The 13,521-nt window shown below is 50.9% G+C and overlaps 1 protein-coding gene across 1 annotated transcript in view; it reads left to right on the top strand.

The window, feature by feature from the left end:
* The window catches only part of SF3A1 (splicing factor 3a subunit 1), an 18,181-nt gene extending 5,053 nt beyond the window's left edge, over positions 1–13,128 (top strand). The window contains exons 3-16 of the mRNA XM_010951319.3: positions 1,139–1,346; positions 2,509–2,766; positions 5,177–5,251; positions 5,940–6,090; positions 6,436–6,629; positions 7,499–7,616; positions 7,871–8,056; positions 8,765–8,886; positions 8,990–9,235; positions 9,750–9,957; positions 10,442–10,596; positions 11,591–11,692; positions 11,808–11,879; positions 12,620–13,128. Coding sequence (XP_010949621.1) covers positions 1,139–1,346; positions 2,509–2,766; positions 5,177–5,251; positions 5,940–6,090; positions 6,436–6,629; positions 7,499–7,616; positions 7,871–8,056; positions 8,765–8,886; positions 8,990–9,235; positions 9,750–9,957; positions 10,442–10,596; positions 11,591–11,692; positions 11,808–11,879; positions 12,620–12,721 — 2,197 coding nt within the window. The 3' untranslated portion in view covers positions 12,722–13,128. The remainder of the gene's footprint in view (positions 1–1,138; positions 1,347–2,508; positions 2,767–5,176; positions 5,252–5,939; positions 6,091–6,435; positions 6,630–7,498; positions 7,617–7,870; positions 8,057–8,764; positions 8,887–8,989; positions 9,236–9,749; positions 9,958–10,441; positions 10,597–11,590; positions 11,693–11,807; positions 11,880–12,619) is intronic.
* The last annotated feature ends 393 nt before the right edge of the window (positions 13,129–13,521 follow it).

Raw genomic sequence — 13,521 nt, 5'->3', positions numbered from 1 at the left:
GGAAAGCAAGTTTAAGAGAAGTTTTATAGCTTGGTAAGTTGGTACTGAACCCAAAACTAGAACGAGTCCGAATCGTGTGTCTTTAAGGTTAGTGCACTTCCTGACAGATACAGGTGTTGTGTACATGTGACACCTTGAAATATTACTGTTGGGACTCTAAAAATCCGGATTCCCTACACATGATGAGAGGGACATTTTTCATTATTTTGAGGGTTTAAAGACATGCAAATTGGGGACATTGGCTGTATGTGGGAAATTGTCCCAGATACAGAGAGAGATGGGAGACTTCCTTGCTGATGTTACTGCTTCCCTGAATGTGCCTTACACAGCAGCATGAGTCTGGGTCCTTGGGGAGCAGTGTTTCCTGTATGAGCCTCACCCAGTAGTAAATGAGGTGATTTTAGCTAGTACATAGACAAGGCATTAAATCACTTTGTCTACATTTTCTTTTTTTTTTTTTTCTTTTCAATCCTTCTTGTTGCCCAAGGGACTGTTTCAGTTTGGTGCTAGGATATCTTTTAACATGTCTCCAGCACTCAGTCATCCTGCTTTTTAACTAAGAACTGGCTTCAGTATCAGCAAACTTCAAGCTAAACTTTTAACAATATTACTTTGTTTTCACTGTATTGAATTGTATGACTGTTTTGTTAGTACAGCCATACTGATTTTTACTTGAAGTAGTAATATATGCCTTCCTTCTTAAGTACATTTTGTCGGGGGTGGTAATTAGGTTTACTTATTTATTTATTTTTATACGAGGTACTGGGGATTAAACCCAGGACCCTGTGTATGCTAAGCATATGCTTTACTGCTTGAGCTATACCCTCCCCACTTAAGTACTTTTTTTTTAAGTAAATAAATTTCATTGAAAGGAAAAAGCAGTAGTCCAGATTGTCTTGAAAATAGCAAGACTGGCAGAGTAGCTGCAGGAGTGACGGAGGAGGCCTAGATAGACCGCAGGAGGCAGGTGGCACTGGCCACTGACGCCAGGAGTCTCGAGGTGGACCTCTGCTGTGTTGAGGGATAGGCTGGTTTGAGTGATGGGTGGTGGCAAGAATGGGGATTGGGTGGGCTGTGTTCTGGTCTAAGCAGTTGCAAGGGTTGTAGTGTTAATGCTTCTCTTTTTTCTCCTTTCTAGGAACGGACCTGAATTTGAAGCTAGGATACGACAGAATGAAATCAACAACCCCAAGTTCAACTTCCTGAACCCCAACGACCCTTACCATGCCTACTACCGCCACAAGGTCAGCGAGTTCAAGGAGGGGAAGGCTCAGGAGCCCTCGGCCGCCATCCCTAAGGTCATGCAGCAGCAGCAGCAAGCCACCCAGCAGCAGCTGCCCCAGAAGGTTGGAGCCAGCCCCTCCCCTCACTTCCCCAGGACTGAGAGTGGCCAGGACAGGGAGGGGGGAGATAATGAACTCTGCTGTCTAAGCCTCACAGCCACCTATGGAGAGACATGAGGTGTTTATCCCCACCTTACAGAGGGAGACACTGAAGCTCAGACAGCAAAGTATTGCTGACACTTGGCATTTGCTGAATGCTGCTTGTCAAGCTCTATGCTCAGTGCTTTGGGAGCCTTGTCTCATTGGTGCCTCATAGGAGCTGCGTGAGGAGGCCAGCAAAATGACCATGTTACAGATGAGGAATCTAAGGCTCGGGAAGTGTGATTACCCACAGAGTCAGGACCCTGAAGTCCATGCTCTCAGCCTCTACTCTTTACCTTGACCGTGGTATGAGGGCAGTGCCACAGTGTGGCATGTGGACCTGTTCTTGTGCCATCTCTCCCGTCTCACCTTCCCAGGCCCCTCTGTCTGGCCTGCCCTAATACCTCCTTAGCACTAGGGACGATTAAGGCTGTCCATGAGGACAGGAAGGGCCCACACATTTTGCCTCCTGTGTAAACTTGGACTGGTCCCTTCTCTGCTTCACTCCTGGACCATGGTGGCAAAGGCTACCCTTGGTTTTATAGTGGGATATAAAGGTTGAAGTAGGTTCTGAGACCATGTGTTACAATTTACTACTCTTGGGGCCTCAGGCGACCTCAGTTTTCTCATCTATAAAAATAATTCACAGTAGTTGTTCTGTCCACCTTGTGGTTCGTTTGGAGGCCAGATGAGGTAACAGATGGGGAAGTCTCCTTTCTGGTGGGGTCCTCTGCACACGTGTAGGGCTTACTACATCCTCCGTCTCCCTTGGGTGGGGTTTAATAAGCTGTGTTCCTATTGAATCTTTTGCCGCCTGGTTTTGATCCTCAGGTTTCAGGGCAGCAGCAGAGATACAGAGGGGCATGGATCTCACTCAAAAAGCCAGTCAGGGAGTTGAGGCCTCAGTTGGCCAAGAAATTGGTGCTCTTGTGAATTAGGAGTCTCTCACACCATGTGCCGGCAGCATGCGCGTGATTAACAGAAGCATAGAGGTCCGTGCCATCCTGCTGGGGGTGTATTCTCGCCCCTCCTCTGGAACCAGTCCACTTTGTGTCTCTTGCCTCACATTCCCTTTGCATCTTAGGTCCAAGCCCAGGTGATCCAAGAGACCATCGTGCCCAAAGAGCCCCCTCCTGAGTTTGAGTTCATCGCAGACCCCCCCTCCATCTCAGCCTTTGACCTGGATGTGGTGAAGCTGACGGCTCAGTTTGTGGCCAGGAATGGCCGCCAGTTTCTGACCCAGCTGATGCAGAAAGAGCAGCGCAACTACCAGTTTGACTTCCTTCGCCCGCAACACAGCCTCTTCAACTACTTCACGAAGCTGGTGGAACAGTACACCAAGGTGCCTGGGCAGGGCAGGGGCTGGGTGCTGGGCCTGGCCGGGGAAGGGAGGCATCTTACCATCAGCACTCTCTCCACTCACTGTCTGCAAGGACAACCACTCCTGTGTGGGTCCCTCAGGCAGATGTTAAAAATCCCAATTCAGTATAAAGTCTTGATTTCTATTCAGTTTTCCTGTTAAATGCAACATAGACTGCTGTTTCTAAAGGAAAAGGAAACACATAATTGGTAACTGCCATTAGGTGAGTGCCTGCTGTATGACAAGGCCCAGTGGTGCTAGCCGCTTAGGAGGACGTTTAAACTTTCAGTTGCCTGGATCAGGGCCTGAGAAGGAGGCCTTAATAATTGCCTCCTGATTACCTAATGTAATAGTCCTCACAGGAGTCCGTAAGGTAAGTGCTTTCCTCCCTGTCTCAAAAGCAGAAACAAGCTCAGAGAGATGAAGTACTTAGTCATAGTCTCTCAGCTAATAAGTAGCAGTACTGAGATTTAAACCAGCGTTTGACTCTAAAACCTATACTGTTTTTCACCCTAAAAAGTATCTTGAGTTACAAATATTATTTAAATAGATATTGGGAAAATATTTAACATGAGTAAGTATAGCCAGTACTTATATAGAATCTTCTCATTTAATCCTTAGTAGTCCATAAGGTAGCCACTCTTATTATATTCATTTTGCAGAAGAGGAAACTGAGGCACAGAGAAGTTAACTTGGCCAAGGTCACATAGCTAGGAGGTTGCAGAGCTGGGACTTGAGTTCTGGCATTTTAATTCCAGACCCTAAGATCTTAATTACCATGCTACACTGTTGCAATCAAGATTCCGGACAAGTCAGTAGTGGTATTTAAAATAATCAGATCACTGATTTATTGCCAAATAAGCTGGTATAGATTTGCCTGTGGCACATTTTTCTTGCTACACACATGGTGGAGGTTGTCTTCCCTTTTTTGTGGCATGGTCTGCACATCTGTTTTTGATATCTAGAGGCAGTATGTTAAAGATTTGACTTGAAAGGTTATGTAATGATTTCTTCTTAACTTCGTTCACTCTAAGGATGTAACTAGAAAGAATTACAGAAATGTTTGTGTTTAGAAAAGGACCAAGTCCAGAAGCTAAGACAGTAGCTAAAATAACACTCATTCAAGGCCCAAGGGTTACTGTAATTACACAGTAATTTTTAAGTGAGCCCTGGGTTAATCTCCCTTGTGGCCTGCTTCCAGGGTTAAAGGTTCCCCAGATTCCATGTGTGTGTGTGTGTGTGTGTGTGTGTGTGTGTTTGTGTGTTTTAACCCCCAATTTCCCTCTTATATTGGTCAGGATCCTCCAGAAAACCAGTGGGGGATTGTGTGTGTGTGTGTCACACACACACAGAAGTGATTTATTTTAAGTAATTGGCTCACACAATATGGAGGCTGGCAAGTCCAAACTGCAGGCTGGGCCAGGAGACTGGAGATCCAAGGGAGAGCCAGCATTAATAGTTTTAAGTCCGAAGACCAGGCTGGAGAATCCTCTCTTCCTGTGAAGAGGTCAGGTTTTTTTGTTGTTGTTCTTGTTTCTTTTCAGGCCTTCAACTGACTGGATGAGGCCCAACCACACTGGAGGTCCCAGATCCCTTTATAGTCTGTTAATTTTCCTATGCCTTCTTCCTCAGAAACTTGGGTATTGACATTTAGGACTCTGTTCTGAGGGCACTGGTGTCTGTCTCTAGCCATGGGAACTCTAGGGGCAGGTGGATTCTGGGGGAAGAGGTACAGAGAGGATGGAGTGGAGCTGAGCTGCTTTCCCAGTGACAGTAGGTACTGTTGGGGCAGTTGGAAAGACTAACTGTTTTGAAAAAAGCCAGCGTTCATTCTCAGCAAATATGCTTTGAGTGTTAGAGACTGTTAGTGATCCAAGGACAGAAATCTCTTGTCTTTGTGGAGACTGGTCTAGCAAGGGGGCAACAAGCAAGTATAATGTCAGTGTATGTCAGATGGAGATACATACTGTGGAGGAAATGCTAAAGAGGAAGCAGGGGATGGAAATCTAGGGAAATGGGGCCTGTCTTCAATAAAGTCATCAGGGGTCTGGTGGCATGCAGGGGAGGGTAGGGGCCAATCTGCCCCCTGAGAGCATTCGTTGCATGCTGACTGTGTTGGGTGAGCTGGTAGTGGTTTTGCATACTTTCCTGCTAATCTTTGCAACTTTTTTAGTTAACAGTGCCAAGTTTTTGTGGTGGTGTCACCATTTTGTAGAAGGAGACCAAGTTACAGAGGTTAAGTAACTTGCCCAAAGTCCAAGTGGAGCTGGGACTGGGTCCCAAAATCCCTTGCTATCCTTTCTCCTGTGCCTTTTCCACAGGCCCAGGAAGGCCATTTCTTTGTCCTGTGTTGTGCTGCATTGATGGTTGCTTTAACTGTTCTGTGTTTCAGATCTTGATTCCACCCAAAGGCTTATTTACCAAGCTGAAGAAAGAAGCAGAGAACCCCCGGGAAGTTTTGGACCAGGTAAATTGAATTTCTTATTATCACTTGCTGTGGTGCAAGTTCTGTTGTGTGTTTGGAAGTAATGTCTGAGTCAGTACCTTGTTACGCTCCAGGCACAGTAGTGGTGGGAAGAAAGGCCGGCAGGCTACAAAGGCCAAAGAAACCTAGATTCTCTGCTCCCCAACTTTCTGCTTTGCTCTCCGCTTCTCTCAGTCTCCTCTTTTCTTCCCTTACTAAGAAGCCAGCTTTTGAAAGGGTGATAACTGCCTTTTGAAGCCCCAGGTTTTTAGAGTCAAGGAGAGAAGGCATATTGGTGTGGCAGTTCTGGATGGTTGCTTGAAGACTTCTGTTTTGCAGGCTCTCAGACTGCTGCTGCTTTTGTGGGCACTTGGTTGTCACACAGACTTCCTGGGAGGGAGGTGCTCACCCCTCGCCAACTCAAGCAGAAAGCTTTGAGGTTATAACAAGCAGCTGCCCTTGGGGCCCAGACAGAAGTTCTCTGGCATTTCAGATTTTCATCCTGTCCAAACTCTGGGCCTGACTGAAACCAGATACAAATACCACAGTTTGCTCCAGGAAGTTCCCCTTGTGGGCAGAGCAGCCTCCTGTTCTGAAGGAGATGCTGGCTTTGGTGAAGGCCTGGAGATGATAGCTTCATCAGGAGCAGACCCTGAGTCAGCTCAGCACTGCTGTTTTCCCCTCCCTTCAGGTGTGTTACCGGGTGGAGTGGGCCAAGTTTCAGGAGCGTGAGAGGAAGAAGGAAGAAGAGGAGAAGGAGAAGGAGCGGGTAGCCTATGCTCAGATTGACTGGCATGATTTTGTGGTGGTGGAAACGGTGGACTTCCAACCCAATGAGCAAGGTGGGTCTGTGAGGAAGGTGGATCTGTGACTCCAGTTGGGGAGCCAGAAGCTTGGAGCCGTCCTGAGAGCTCTTGTACAGCTGTCCCCAGGGAGCAGTGGAGTCCCTCAGGGTTCCATCAGTATCATTCATCTCTGCTTCCAAGAGACTTGATTTCTACCACATTGCCCCAGTTAAACCCAACTCAACAAATATTTAATGTGCCAGACCCTGAGTGGGCCTCTGGAGATAGGAGAGAAGTCAGACAACCCTCAGAGAGCTGACAGTGTAGAGAGGGCAGATAGATGGCCTTTGATCAAGACCGTCTCTGGAGGCCTCCCTTTGACACTGGCTTACCCTTTGCCAGGGAACTTCCCTCCTCCCACCACCCCGGAGGAACTAGGGGCCCGAATCCTCATTCAGGAGCGCTATGAGAAGTTTGGGGAGAGTGAGGAAGTCGAGATGGAGGTCGAGTCTGATGAGGAGGACGAGAAACAGGAGAAGGCAGAGGAGCCTCCTTCCCAGCTGGACCAGGATACCCAAGTGCAAGACATGGATGAGGTATGTTCCTGGGAGGGCCTGCGGAGTGACTTTTCCCCGTGGAACCCAAGGAGATGGGGGTGCTCACCTCCAGAATCAGAGGCCCAGGTCCCTTGTGAACCTCAAAAGGAAGCGTAGGTCCTGAATAAGGCGTCCTGGTTGAGCAGCTGCACAAGTCCAGGCAGCACAGAGCATCTTTCCAGCTTGGGCAACAAAGATTCATTCACAATCAAGGGTCTGAAAGCTGTGCTGGCCCTGTTCTGTGACCTCCCTCCTTTGCCCAAAGGCCCTGCTCCCTACCGCCCCCAGGCTGGCTCTCAGTTAGGGGACCCTCTACACCCCGTGCTTGGATGCTTTTGAGCTTAGGCCCAAAATGATCAGCAATTCCCAGAGCTTTTCTAAGTGTAGCCTGTGCTTCCTTTCGGCCGCCTCTGTCCCCTTTGAGCCAGAGTCTCCAGAGCCAAGCTGCTTTCCTCCCCTTGGAAAGAATTTGTGTGCAGCCTGAGAAGAAAGGCCCCTGTGTCTGTGGGAATTGACTTTTTCTCTCCCTCCCAGTATTGCTCCTTGAGCGGCTACCACTGAGCGCTGACTTGCCCCCCGTGCCCCTCCCCAGCATGTTAAGTGCCCTTGGCCTCCTGGGACTGCCTGGTGCCAGCTGCTGGAAATGCTTGGGCGGAGTGTTAGCACCACGGCCCCCAGTGCTCCCATTCATGCTGAGAGGAAGCAGCTTGGCCAGCAGCCGGCTGGCCTCAGCTGCCCTGGGAGGCTTAGCACATGGATGCTGGCTGGCAGGGGCCTAGGCTCCTTGCCACCCTGAGAGCTGCCAGGGCTCAGCTTCAGGGAGGTGGCTTCCTGGTCCCCCTGAGTCGTGCCACTGCTTTGCTTTTCAGGGTTCAGATGATGAGGAAGAAGGGCAGAAAGTGCCCCCACCCCCAGAGACACCCATGCCGCCGCCTCTGCCCCCAACTCCAGACCAGGTCATTGTCCGGAAAGACTATGACCCCAAAGGTAGATTCTGCTTTCCTGCCTCCGTGTTTTTCTCTCCATTTCTAGAAGGGCTGGAGGTGGCTTGTCATAAAGGCATTGATAGCCCCTCTCATACACTTTGTGGTGGGGAATGAAACTTAGTCACTTCTGGTGCTCTGGCGCCTTGCACAGTGCCAGGTACAGTGTGGCACTGAATAGATGGTGCACAGATGAAACTGCATTCTCTTAACCCAGGCGGGCATCCAGTGTTCTCAAGCATCTGTGTTGCCTTTTAGCTTCCAAGCCCCTGCCTCCAGCCCCAGCTCCAGATGAATACCTTGTGTCCCCCATCACTGGGGAGAAGATCCCTGCCAGCAAAATGCAAGAACACATGCGCATTGGGCTTCTTGACCCCCGTTGGCTGGAGCAGCGAGATCGCTCCATCCGTGAGAAGCAGAGTGACGATGAGGTGTATGCACCAGGTGAGGTGGGGGTTCCCTGCTGGGTCCACCTTTTTCTGACTCAGCCGTAACTCACTTTGGCCATGGGAATCTCTAAGCTATAGTCAGCTTGCTTTAATCAAAAATAGAAAGTAACAATTGAAGTCAGCAAAAGCTTTTGAGGATAGGTACGCTATGAAGCTACAAAAGAACTCTGTTTTCTAGAAGGAATCTCCGTAGGAGTCTTCCAAAAGTAGGCGCCTGTTGTTGATGGCATGTGCCCACTGGCATTCTAGAGCAAGATCTGACTATAGCTGGGAGGGCTGCTCATTCTTGGGGCTGTCATAGAATGAAGGCTCTGATGGCTGGAGTACGCTGAGTACCTTGAAATGAGACATGATGGTCCCTTGATTATGTGAGAAGCAGCACAACAGGGAGGGAGGGGACTGTCCCAGAGGCAGGACACCAGGCTTCAGTCCTCACTCTGCTACTTGCCACTCGTGTGACCCTGTTCTCTCAGTTGCCTTTCGTAAGTCAAGGGGTTGGACAAGCCCTGGTTTACAGGCTTAGTGCTGATTGGGCAGCCTTCCCTAGGCTCGGAGGGCAGACATGCTGCGATGGGACCCTGAGACAGCCTTGTCCCATGGGAGCAGCCTCTCCGCTGCACCAGTAGAGCTGCTGTGTTGTCAGAAGGGTACCTGGTTTAGTTTTCCTTTCTGTCCCCTCCCTCTATTCTGTGACTATATCCAGGTCTGGATATTGAGAGCAGCTTGAAACAGCTGGCCGAGCGGCGTACTGACATCTTTGGTGTAGAGGAAACGGCCATTGGTAAGAAGATTGGCGAGGAGGAGATCCAGAAGCCAGAGGAAAAGGTGCGGCTTAGATGGATCTTAGTGCCTTCCCTACTGTCAGACTCCCACACCTGGGCTCAGTTCCAGGAACCCTGACAAGCTGTGGCTTTGCTTTCCCGTGCAGGTGACCTGGGATGGCCACTCTGGCAGCATGGCCCGGACCCAGCAGGCTGCCCAGGCCAATATCACCCTTCAGGAGCAGATTGAAGCCATCCACAAGGCTAAGGGCTTGGTGCCAGAAGATGATACCAAAGAGAAGATCGGCCCCAGCAAGCCCAATGAAATCCCCCAGCAGCCACCACCTCCGTCTTCGGCCACCAACATCCCCAGCTCGGCTCCACCCATTACCTCAGTGCCCCGGCCACCCGCGGTTAGCCAGCAGCCACCTTGTGACTCGTCTTTTAGAGCTGGGTTCTTGGGGTTGGACACTATTGGCTGCAAAGGGCACCTGTCTTACAGAGGGCCCAAATGCTGAGTAGGTTAAGTCGAGAGAAAAAGAATAACTTTTAATTAGAAGTGGGAACCTCCAGCCTGATGTTCCGTCTGTTGGGAGGAGGCAAGTGGTAAATATGAGAAGCAGGCTTGGGTCAGAGAAGGGCTGGAGGGCTTAATTGTGCTTCGAGGATTGCTGGCCTGACTCCCAGAGGCTAAGTCGAGGTCATTCTCTTTAGTGGCTTGCTCAGTGTCTGCCATGAACAGCTGGTTGAGTCCCAAGTGGGAGTGTCGCTCTGGGCCCCTCTTGGTGTAGTTCCTGTCAGAGCCCGGTGTGAGGCCACGCTCTCAGCCCCAGGCCTCAAAGGCTGCAGGTGGCCGATAGCCAGCTGTGTGTGCCCTTAGAGTGCAGCCTTGACTTCCTGTGACCTGTGGATCCCCCTCCCCTGCAGATGCCGCCTCCCGTCCGTACCACAGTTGTGTCTGCGGTACCTGTCATGCCCCGGCCCCCAATGGCTTCAGTGGTCCGACTGCCCCCTGGCTCGGTGATTGCCCCCATGCCGCCCATCATCCACGCACCCAGGATCAACGTAGTGCCCATGCCTCCCTCGGCCCCTCCTATCATGGCACCCCGCCCACCACCCATGATCGTGCCAACAGGTCAGTGTCTTGTGGTTTTCCAAGCCACTGGGTCAGAACTACAGACCAAGAGCTGTTAGAAGAGCAGTGGCTGATGGTAGTGCCAGCTGTTCCCAGCTGGGGGTCCAGCCCAAAGGAGATCCCTGAACTGGGAGCTGGGGGTTTAGGGCTCCTGTGGCTCAGGCTGATAGGGTAGAGCTGGGGTCTCTGCACCTAGAGGGGTCAGGCCCGGACAGGCAGAGGTCTGACGATCCTTGCTGTTGGCTGACACCCACTCCATCCATCAGTCCTGCTCCTCTTCCAGTTTCCTGCTACCCAGTCTGGGCAGCCTCCCAAGTCCCCTTGCCAGAGAACTTGCTGGCTGCCAGACTCAGCAAGGAGTGGTCCTACACACCTCTGACTGGGAGAAATGGGAAGCCCTTGCAATCTGCCTTCTCTCTCCCCCAACCCTGAGTCCTGAACCCCTTCCCCCCACTCACACAGCTGCTTATTCCTGTCCTGGCAGCCTTTGTGCCCGCTCCACCTGTGGCTCCGGTCCCAGCTCCAGCCCCAATGCCACCTGTCCACCCTCCACCTCCCATGGAAGATGAGCCTGCCTCCAAGAAACTGAAGACTGAGGACAGCCTCATGCCTGAGGAAGAGTTCCTCCGCAGAAATAAGGTGTGTGATCCCAGAGTGCTGCTCACAGCCTGGAGTGTCTAGATGGGGTGTTCAGTCCTGCCCCAGTGTCACAATCCCTGGCCCGCCCTATTCTGCCACAGTTTTGGCTTTTGAGGCCTAGGTCACCTGTTGGAGGCTTGTGAGGGCTTCTGAGCACGCACTAGATGTGGGGTGAGCAGTCGGAGGAGTAGACAGCTGGTATGAGCTGTTGTAGAGGCCAGCACGGAGACCCAGCTGCACAGGCAGCAGGTGTCAAAGGGGCCCTGGACACTGGAGAATATCCTGGGTGCAGTTGTCAATTTCTTTCTGGCCTTCCCCACCAGCCCGGAGGAGACCCACGTGTTGTGGGGATCCTGTTGGGATATTGGAAATAAGGGGAGGTGGGAACCTTGGCACTGTCAGTGCCCGGGAAAGCCATTAGGCTCTAATGAGGATGCGGAAACAGCCCAGCCCTATTCCCCCAATGCATTTGACCAAATCTTTTTTCTTTTTTTCTTTTTGATGGTAGTTTTATTTCTAGAGCACCTACTTGAGTGCCAGGTTAGAGCCACGCATTTTACAGGTACTTGTCTGTTTAATGGTCACAACGGTATGGTCCAGCATCGTGATCACCACTTTACAGACGTGGCATTGAGGTTCAGAGAGACATAGTTGGCAGGGAAGCTGAGTTGGGTACCCAGGTCTTCTGACCTTGCGGTTCATAGTCTTTCCCTCTTTGGTGCTTCTTGGGGCTTGCAGAGCATTTTCATGTCACTTGTTCAGTTCCAGACTCACCACGAGGCAAGATAAGGATTGTTTTAAATAAGAGAAACCAGTTCTTGAAAGGAGGAAGTGATTTGTTCTGCATCATAAGTGGTGTGAGTAGTGAATCAGGCCAGCGTCCAGGAGCCCTGATGGACTGCTGACATTGTCTAGACTGGCCCAGGACTAGGAGAGCTTAGTTTCTGATTGTCTCAGGGCTCCCCAGGCATAATGGCCACCTTCTGTTTCGCAGGGTCCAGTGTCCATCAAAGTCCAAGTGCCCAACATGCAGGACAAGACGGAATGGAAACTGAATGGACAGGTGCTTGTCTTCACCCTCCCACTCACCGACCAGGTATGAGTTGCTGCCATCAACTGGCATCAGGTGCAGGGGAACCAAGGAGTCAGGGGAAGCTTCCTTCAGCTGACCTTAGCAAGGCAGTGACTGATCTCTTCTTGGTGTCCCATAGGTCTCTGTCATCAAGGTGAAGATTCATGAAGCCACAGGCATGCCAGCAGGGAAACAGAAGCTGCAGTACGAGGTGAGTTGGGTGTCTGGTCCTGCCTGTTGGGTCCTAATGCCTCTGTTGTCCCAGAAGCTAAATCCCTTGTGCTGTCAAAGGAGTATGGAGACACCTGGGTGTGGCCCTCTGAGTCCATCCTAGAAGTGATGCTGGCTGGGAGTGCTGGGGCAGTGTAGCCCGACAGGGTGAGGCTCTGGTGGGGTCACAGCACAGTCTTGTGTGGGGTCCACATACCTCAGTGGCTGGGTTGGAGGTCTAGGGACAAAACTTGAGAGTGTTCTGGCAGGTTTCTGGCCCAGTGGTGGAGCCATCCCAGTCAGTGTGGTCTCAGGTAGCCTGGCGTCATGCAGGGACACAGAGGTGATGTTCAACTCACCTGGTGCCTGCCAGGTCACACAGGGCTGCTGTGTTCTCCCTCTTTGGACTTTGACAAATCCCCATGCTGGTCTTCAGTTCTCTCCTCTGTGAAATGAGGTTGTTGGACTAGTTGACCACTAAAGTTCTTGTGATTTGAGAGTCAGAATTCCATGGGGTTGGTCAGGGCCAACTTCTTGGGGTCTTGACAAAGGGAAAGAGCATGGCTTAGTAGAGAGGAAGGAAAAGCAAAGAATTCTGAGAGGAACCAGAAACCTTCACTCCCGCCCTGCGCCACTCCCTTTCCTGCCCTGCCTTCCTTCAAGCCCCTCTCTTCGCCTGTGAGGCTGCTCAGTGTACTCAAGGTCGTTGCCCCAGATTGAGGCTCTCTCTATGTTTTCCAGGGCATTTTCATCAAGGATTCCAACTCACTGGCTTACTACAACATGGCCAATGGTGCCGTCATCCACCTGGCCCTCAAGGAGAGAGGCGGGAGGAAGAAGTAGAAGAGAGAAACCTGCTGTCATGTCCCAGCCAGTGCCGTTTTGCCTCTCCTGTCCCCTGCCCCTTGTCCCAGACCCAGGAGACCCTGCCTTGCACATTTGTTTTCCTCTTACTAAGTTTGGAAATTCAGATGGTCCTGCAGAGTTCCCCCCCACCCTCCCCACATTGATAAGAGAGGGCTTTCTCAGCCACTCTCCTTCCCAGTGGTCCCTGGATCCCTTTGTGTTCTGGTCTTGATTTGAGGGGATTCGTTTCTTGAGGCAGCCCCTTAGGAAATGTGAACCCAGGGATGTCCTGTGGGGTATTGTCATAGTGTCCAGTGATGCTTGGCTGATAGATTGTTGTTATCGTCATTAATCATTTTGTACCTTGCCATGGGCTAATAAACCTCTTCGACCCTTCTCATGAATCAGTGTTATGAGACTTGTCTCTTGGCCACCTGTGCCCTGTCCAGACCTAGGAGTATGGCACAGTGCCTTGTGGTTCCTCTTCTGCTCTGAGGAAGGCTGGGTTTAACTAAATTCTTGACTCTATTGAATCTTCTATGACTCTTTGTTTGATGTATTTATGTTTCCTTTTTAAAACATACAGGTCCTCCAAAGGCATAGCACCATACGTTTAGCCAAACGCCTTCAGCGTGCCAGGACCGCAGGAGAGCGTGGTCGGGTGGGATGCGGTTGCTGAGTCAGTGGGCAGCGTGCAGATGAGACTAGAGGGTAGTGGTTTCCTGTAAGCTGGGAATCACTCATCTGATGAGTGACCTTGGGCGGGTGGCTTATCTCGAGTCAGTGCAAGTATGTGA

The sequence above is a fragment of the Camelus bactrianus genome, chromosome 32 (assembly GCF_048773025.1).
Source record: "Camelus bactrianus isolate YW-2024 breed Bactrian camel chromosome 32, ASM4877302v1, whole genome shotgun sequence".
NCBI lineage: Eukaryota > Metazoa > Chordata > Mammalia > Artiodactyla > Camelidae > Camelus > Camelus bactrianus.
The sequence above is the reverse complement of the archived record's forward strand: the minus strand, read 5'-3'. Positions and strand labels throughout refer to the sequence as shown.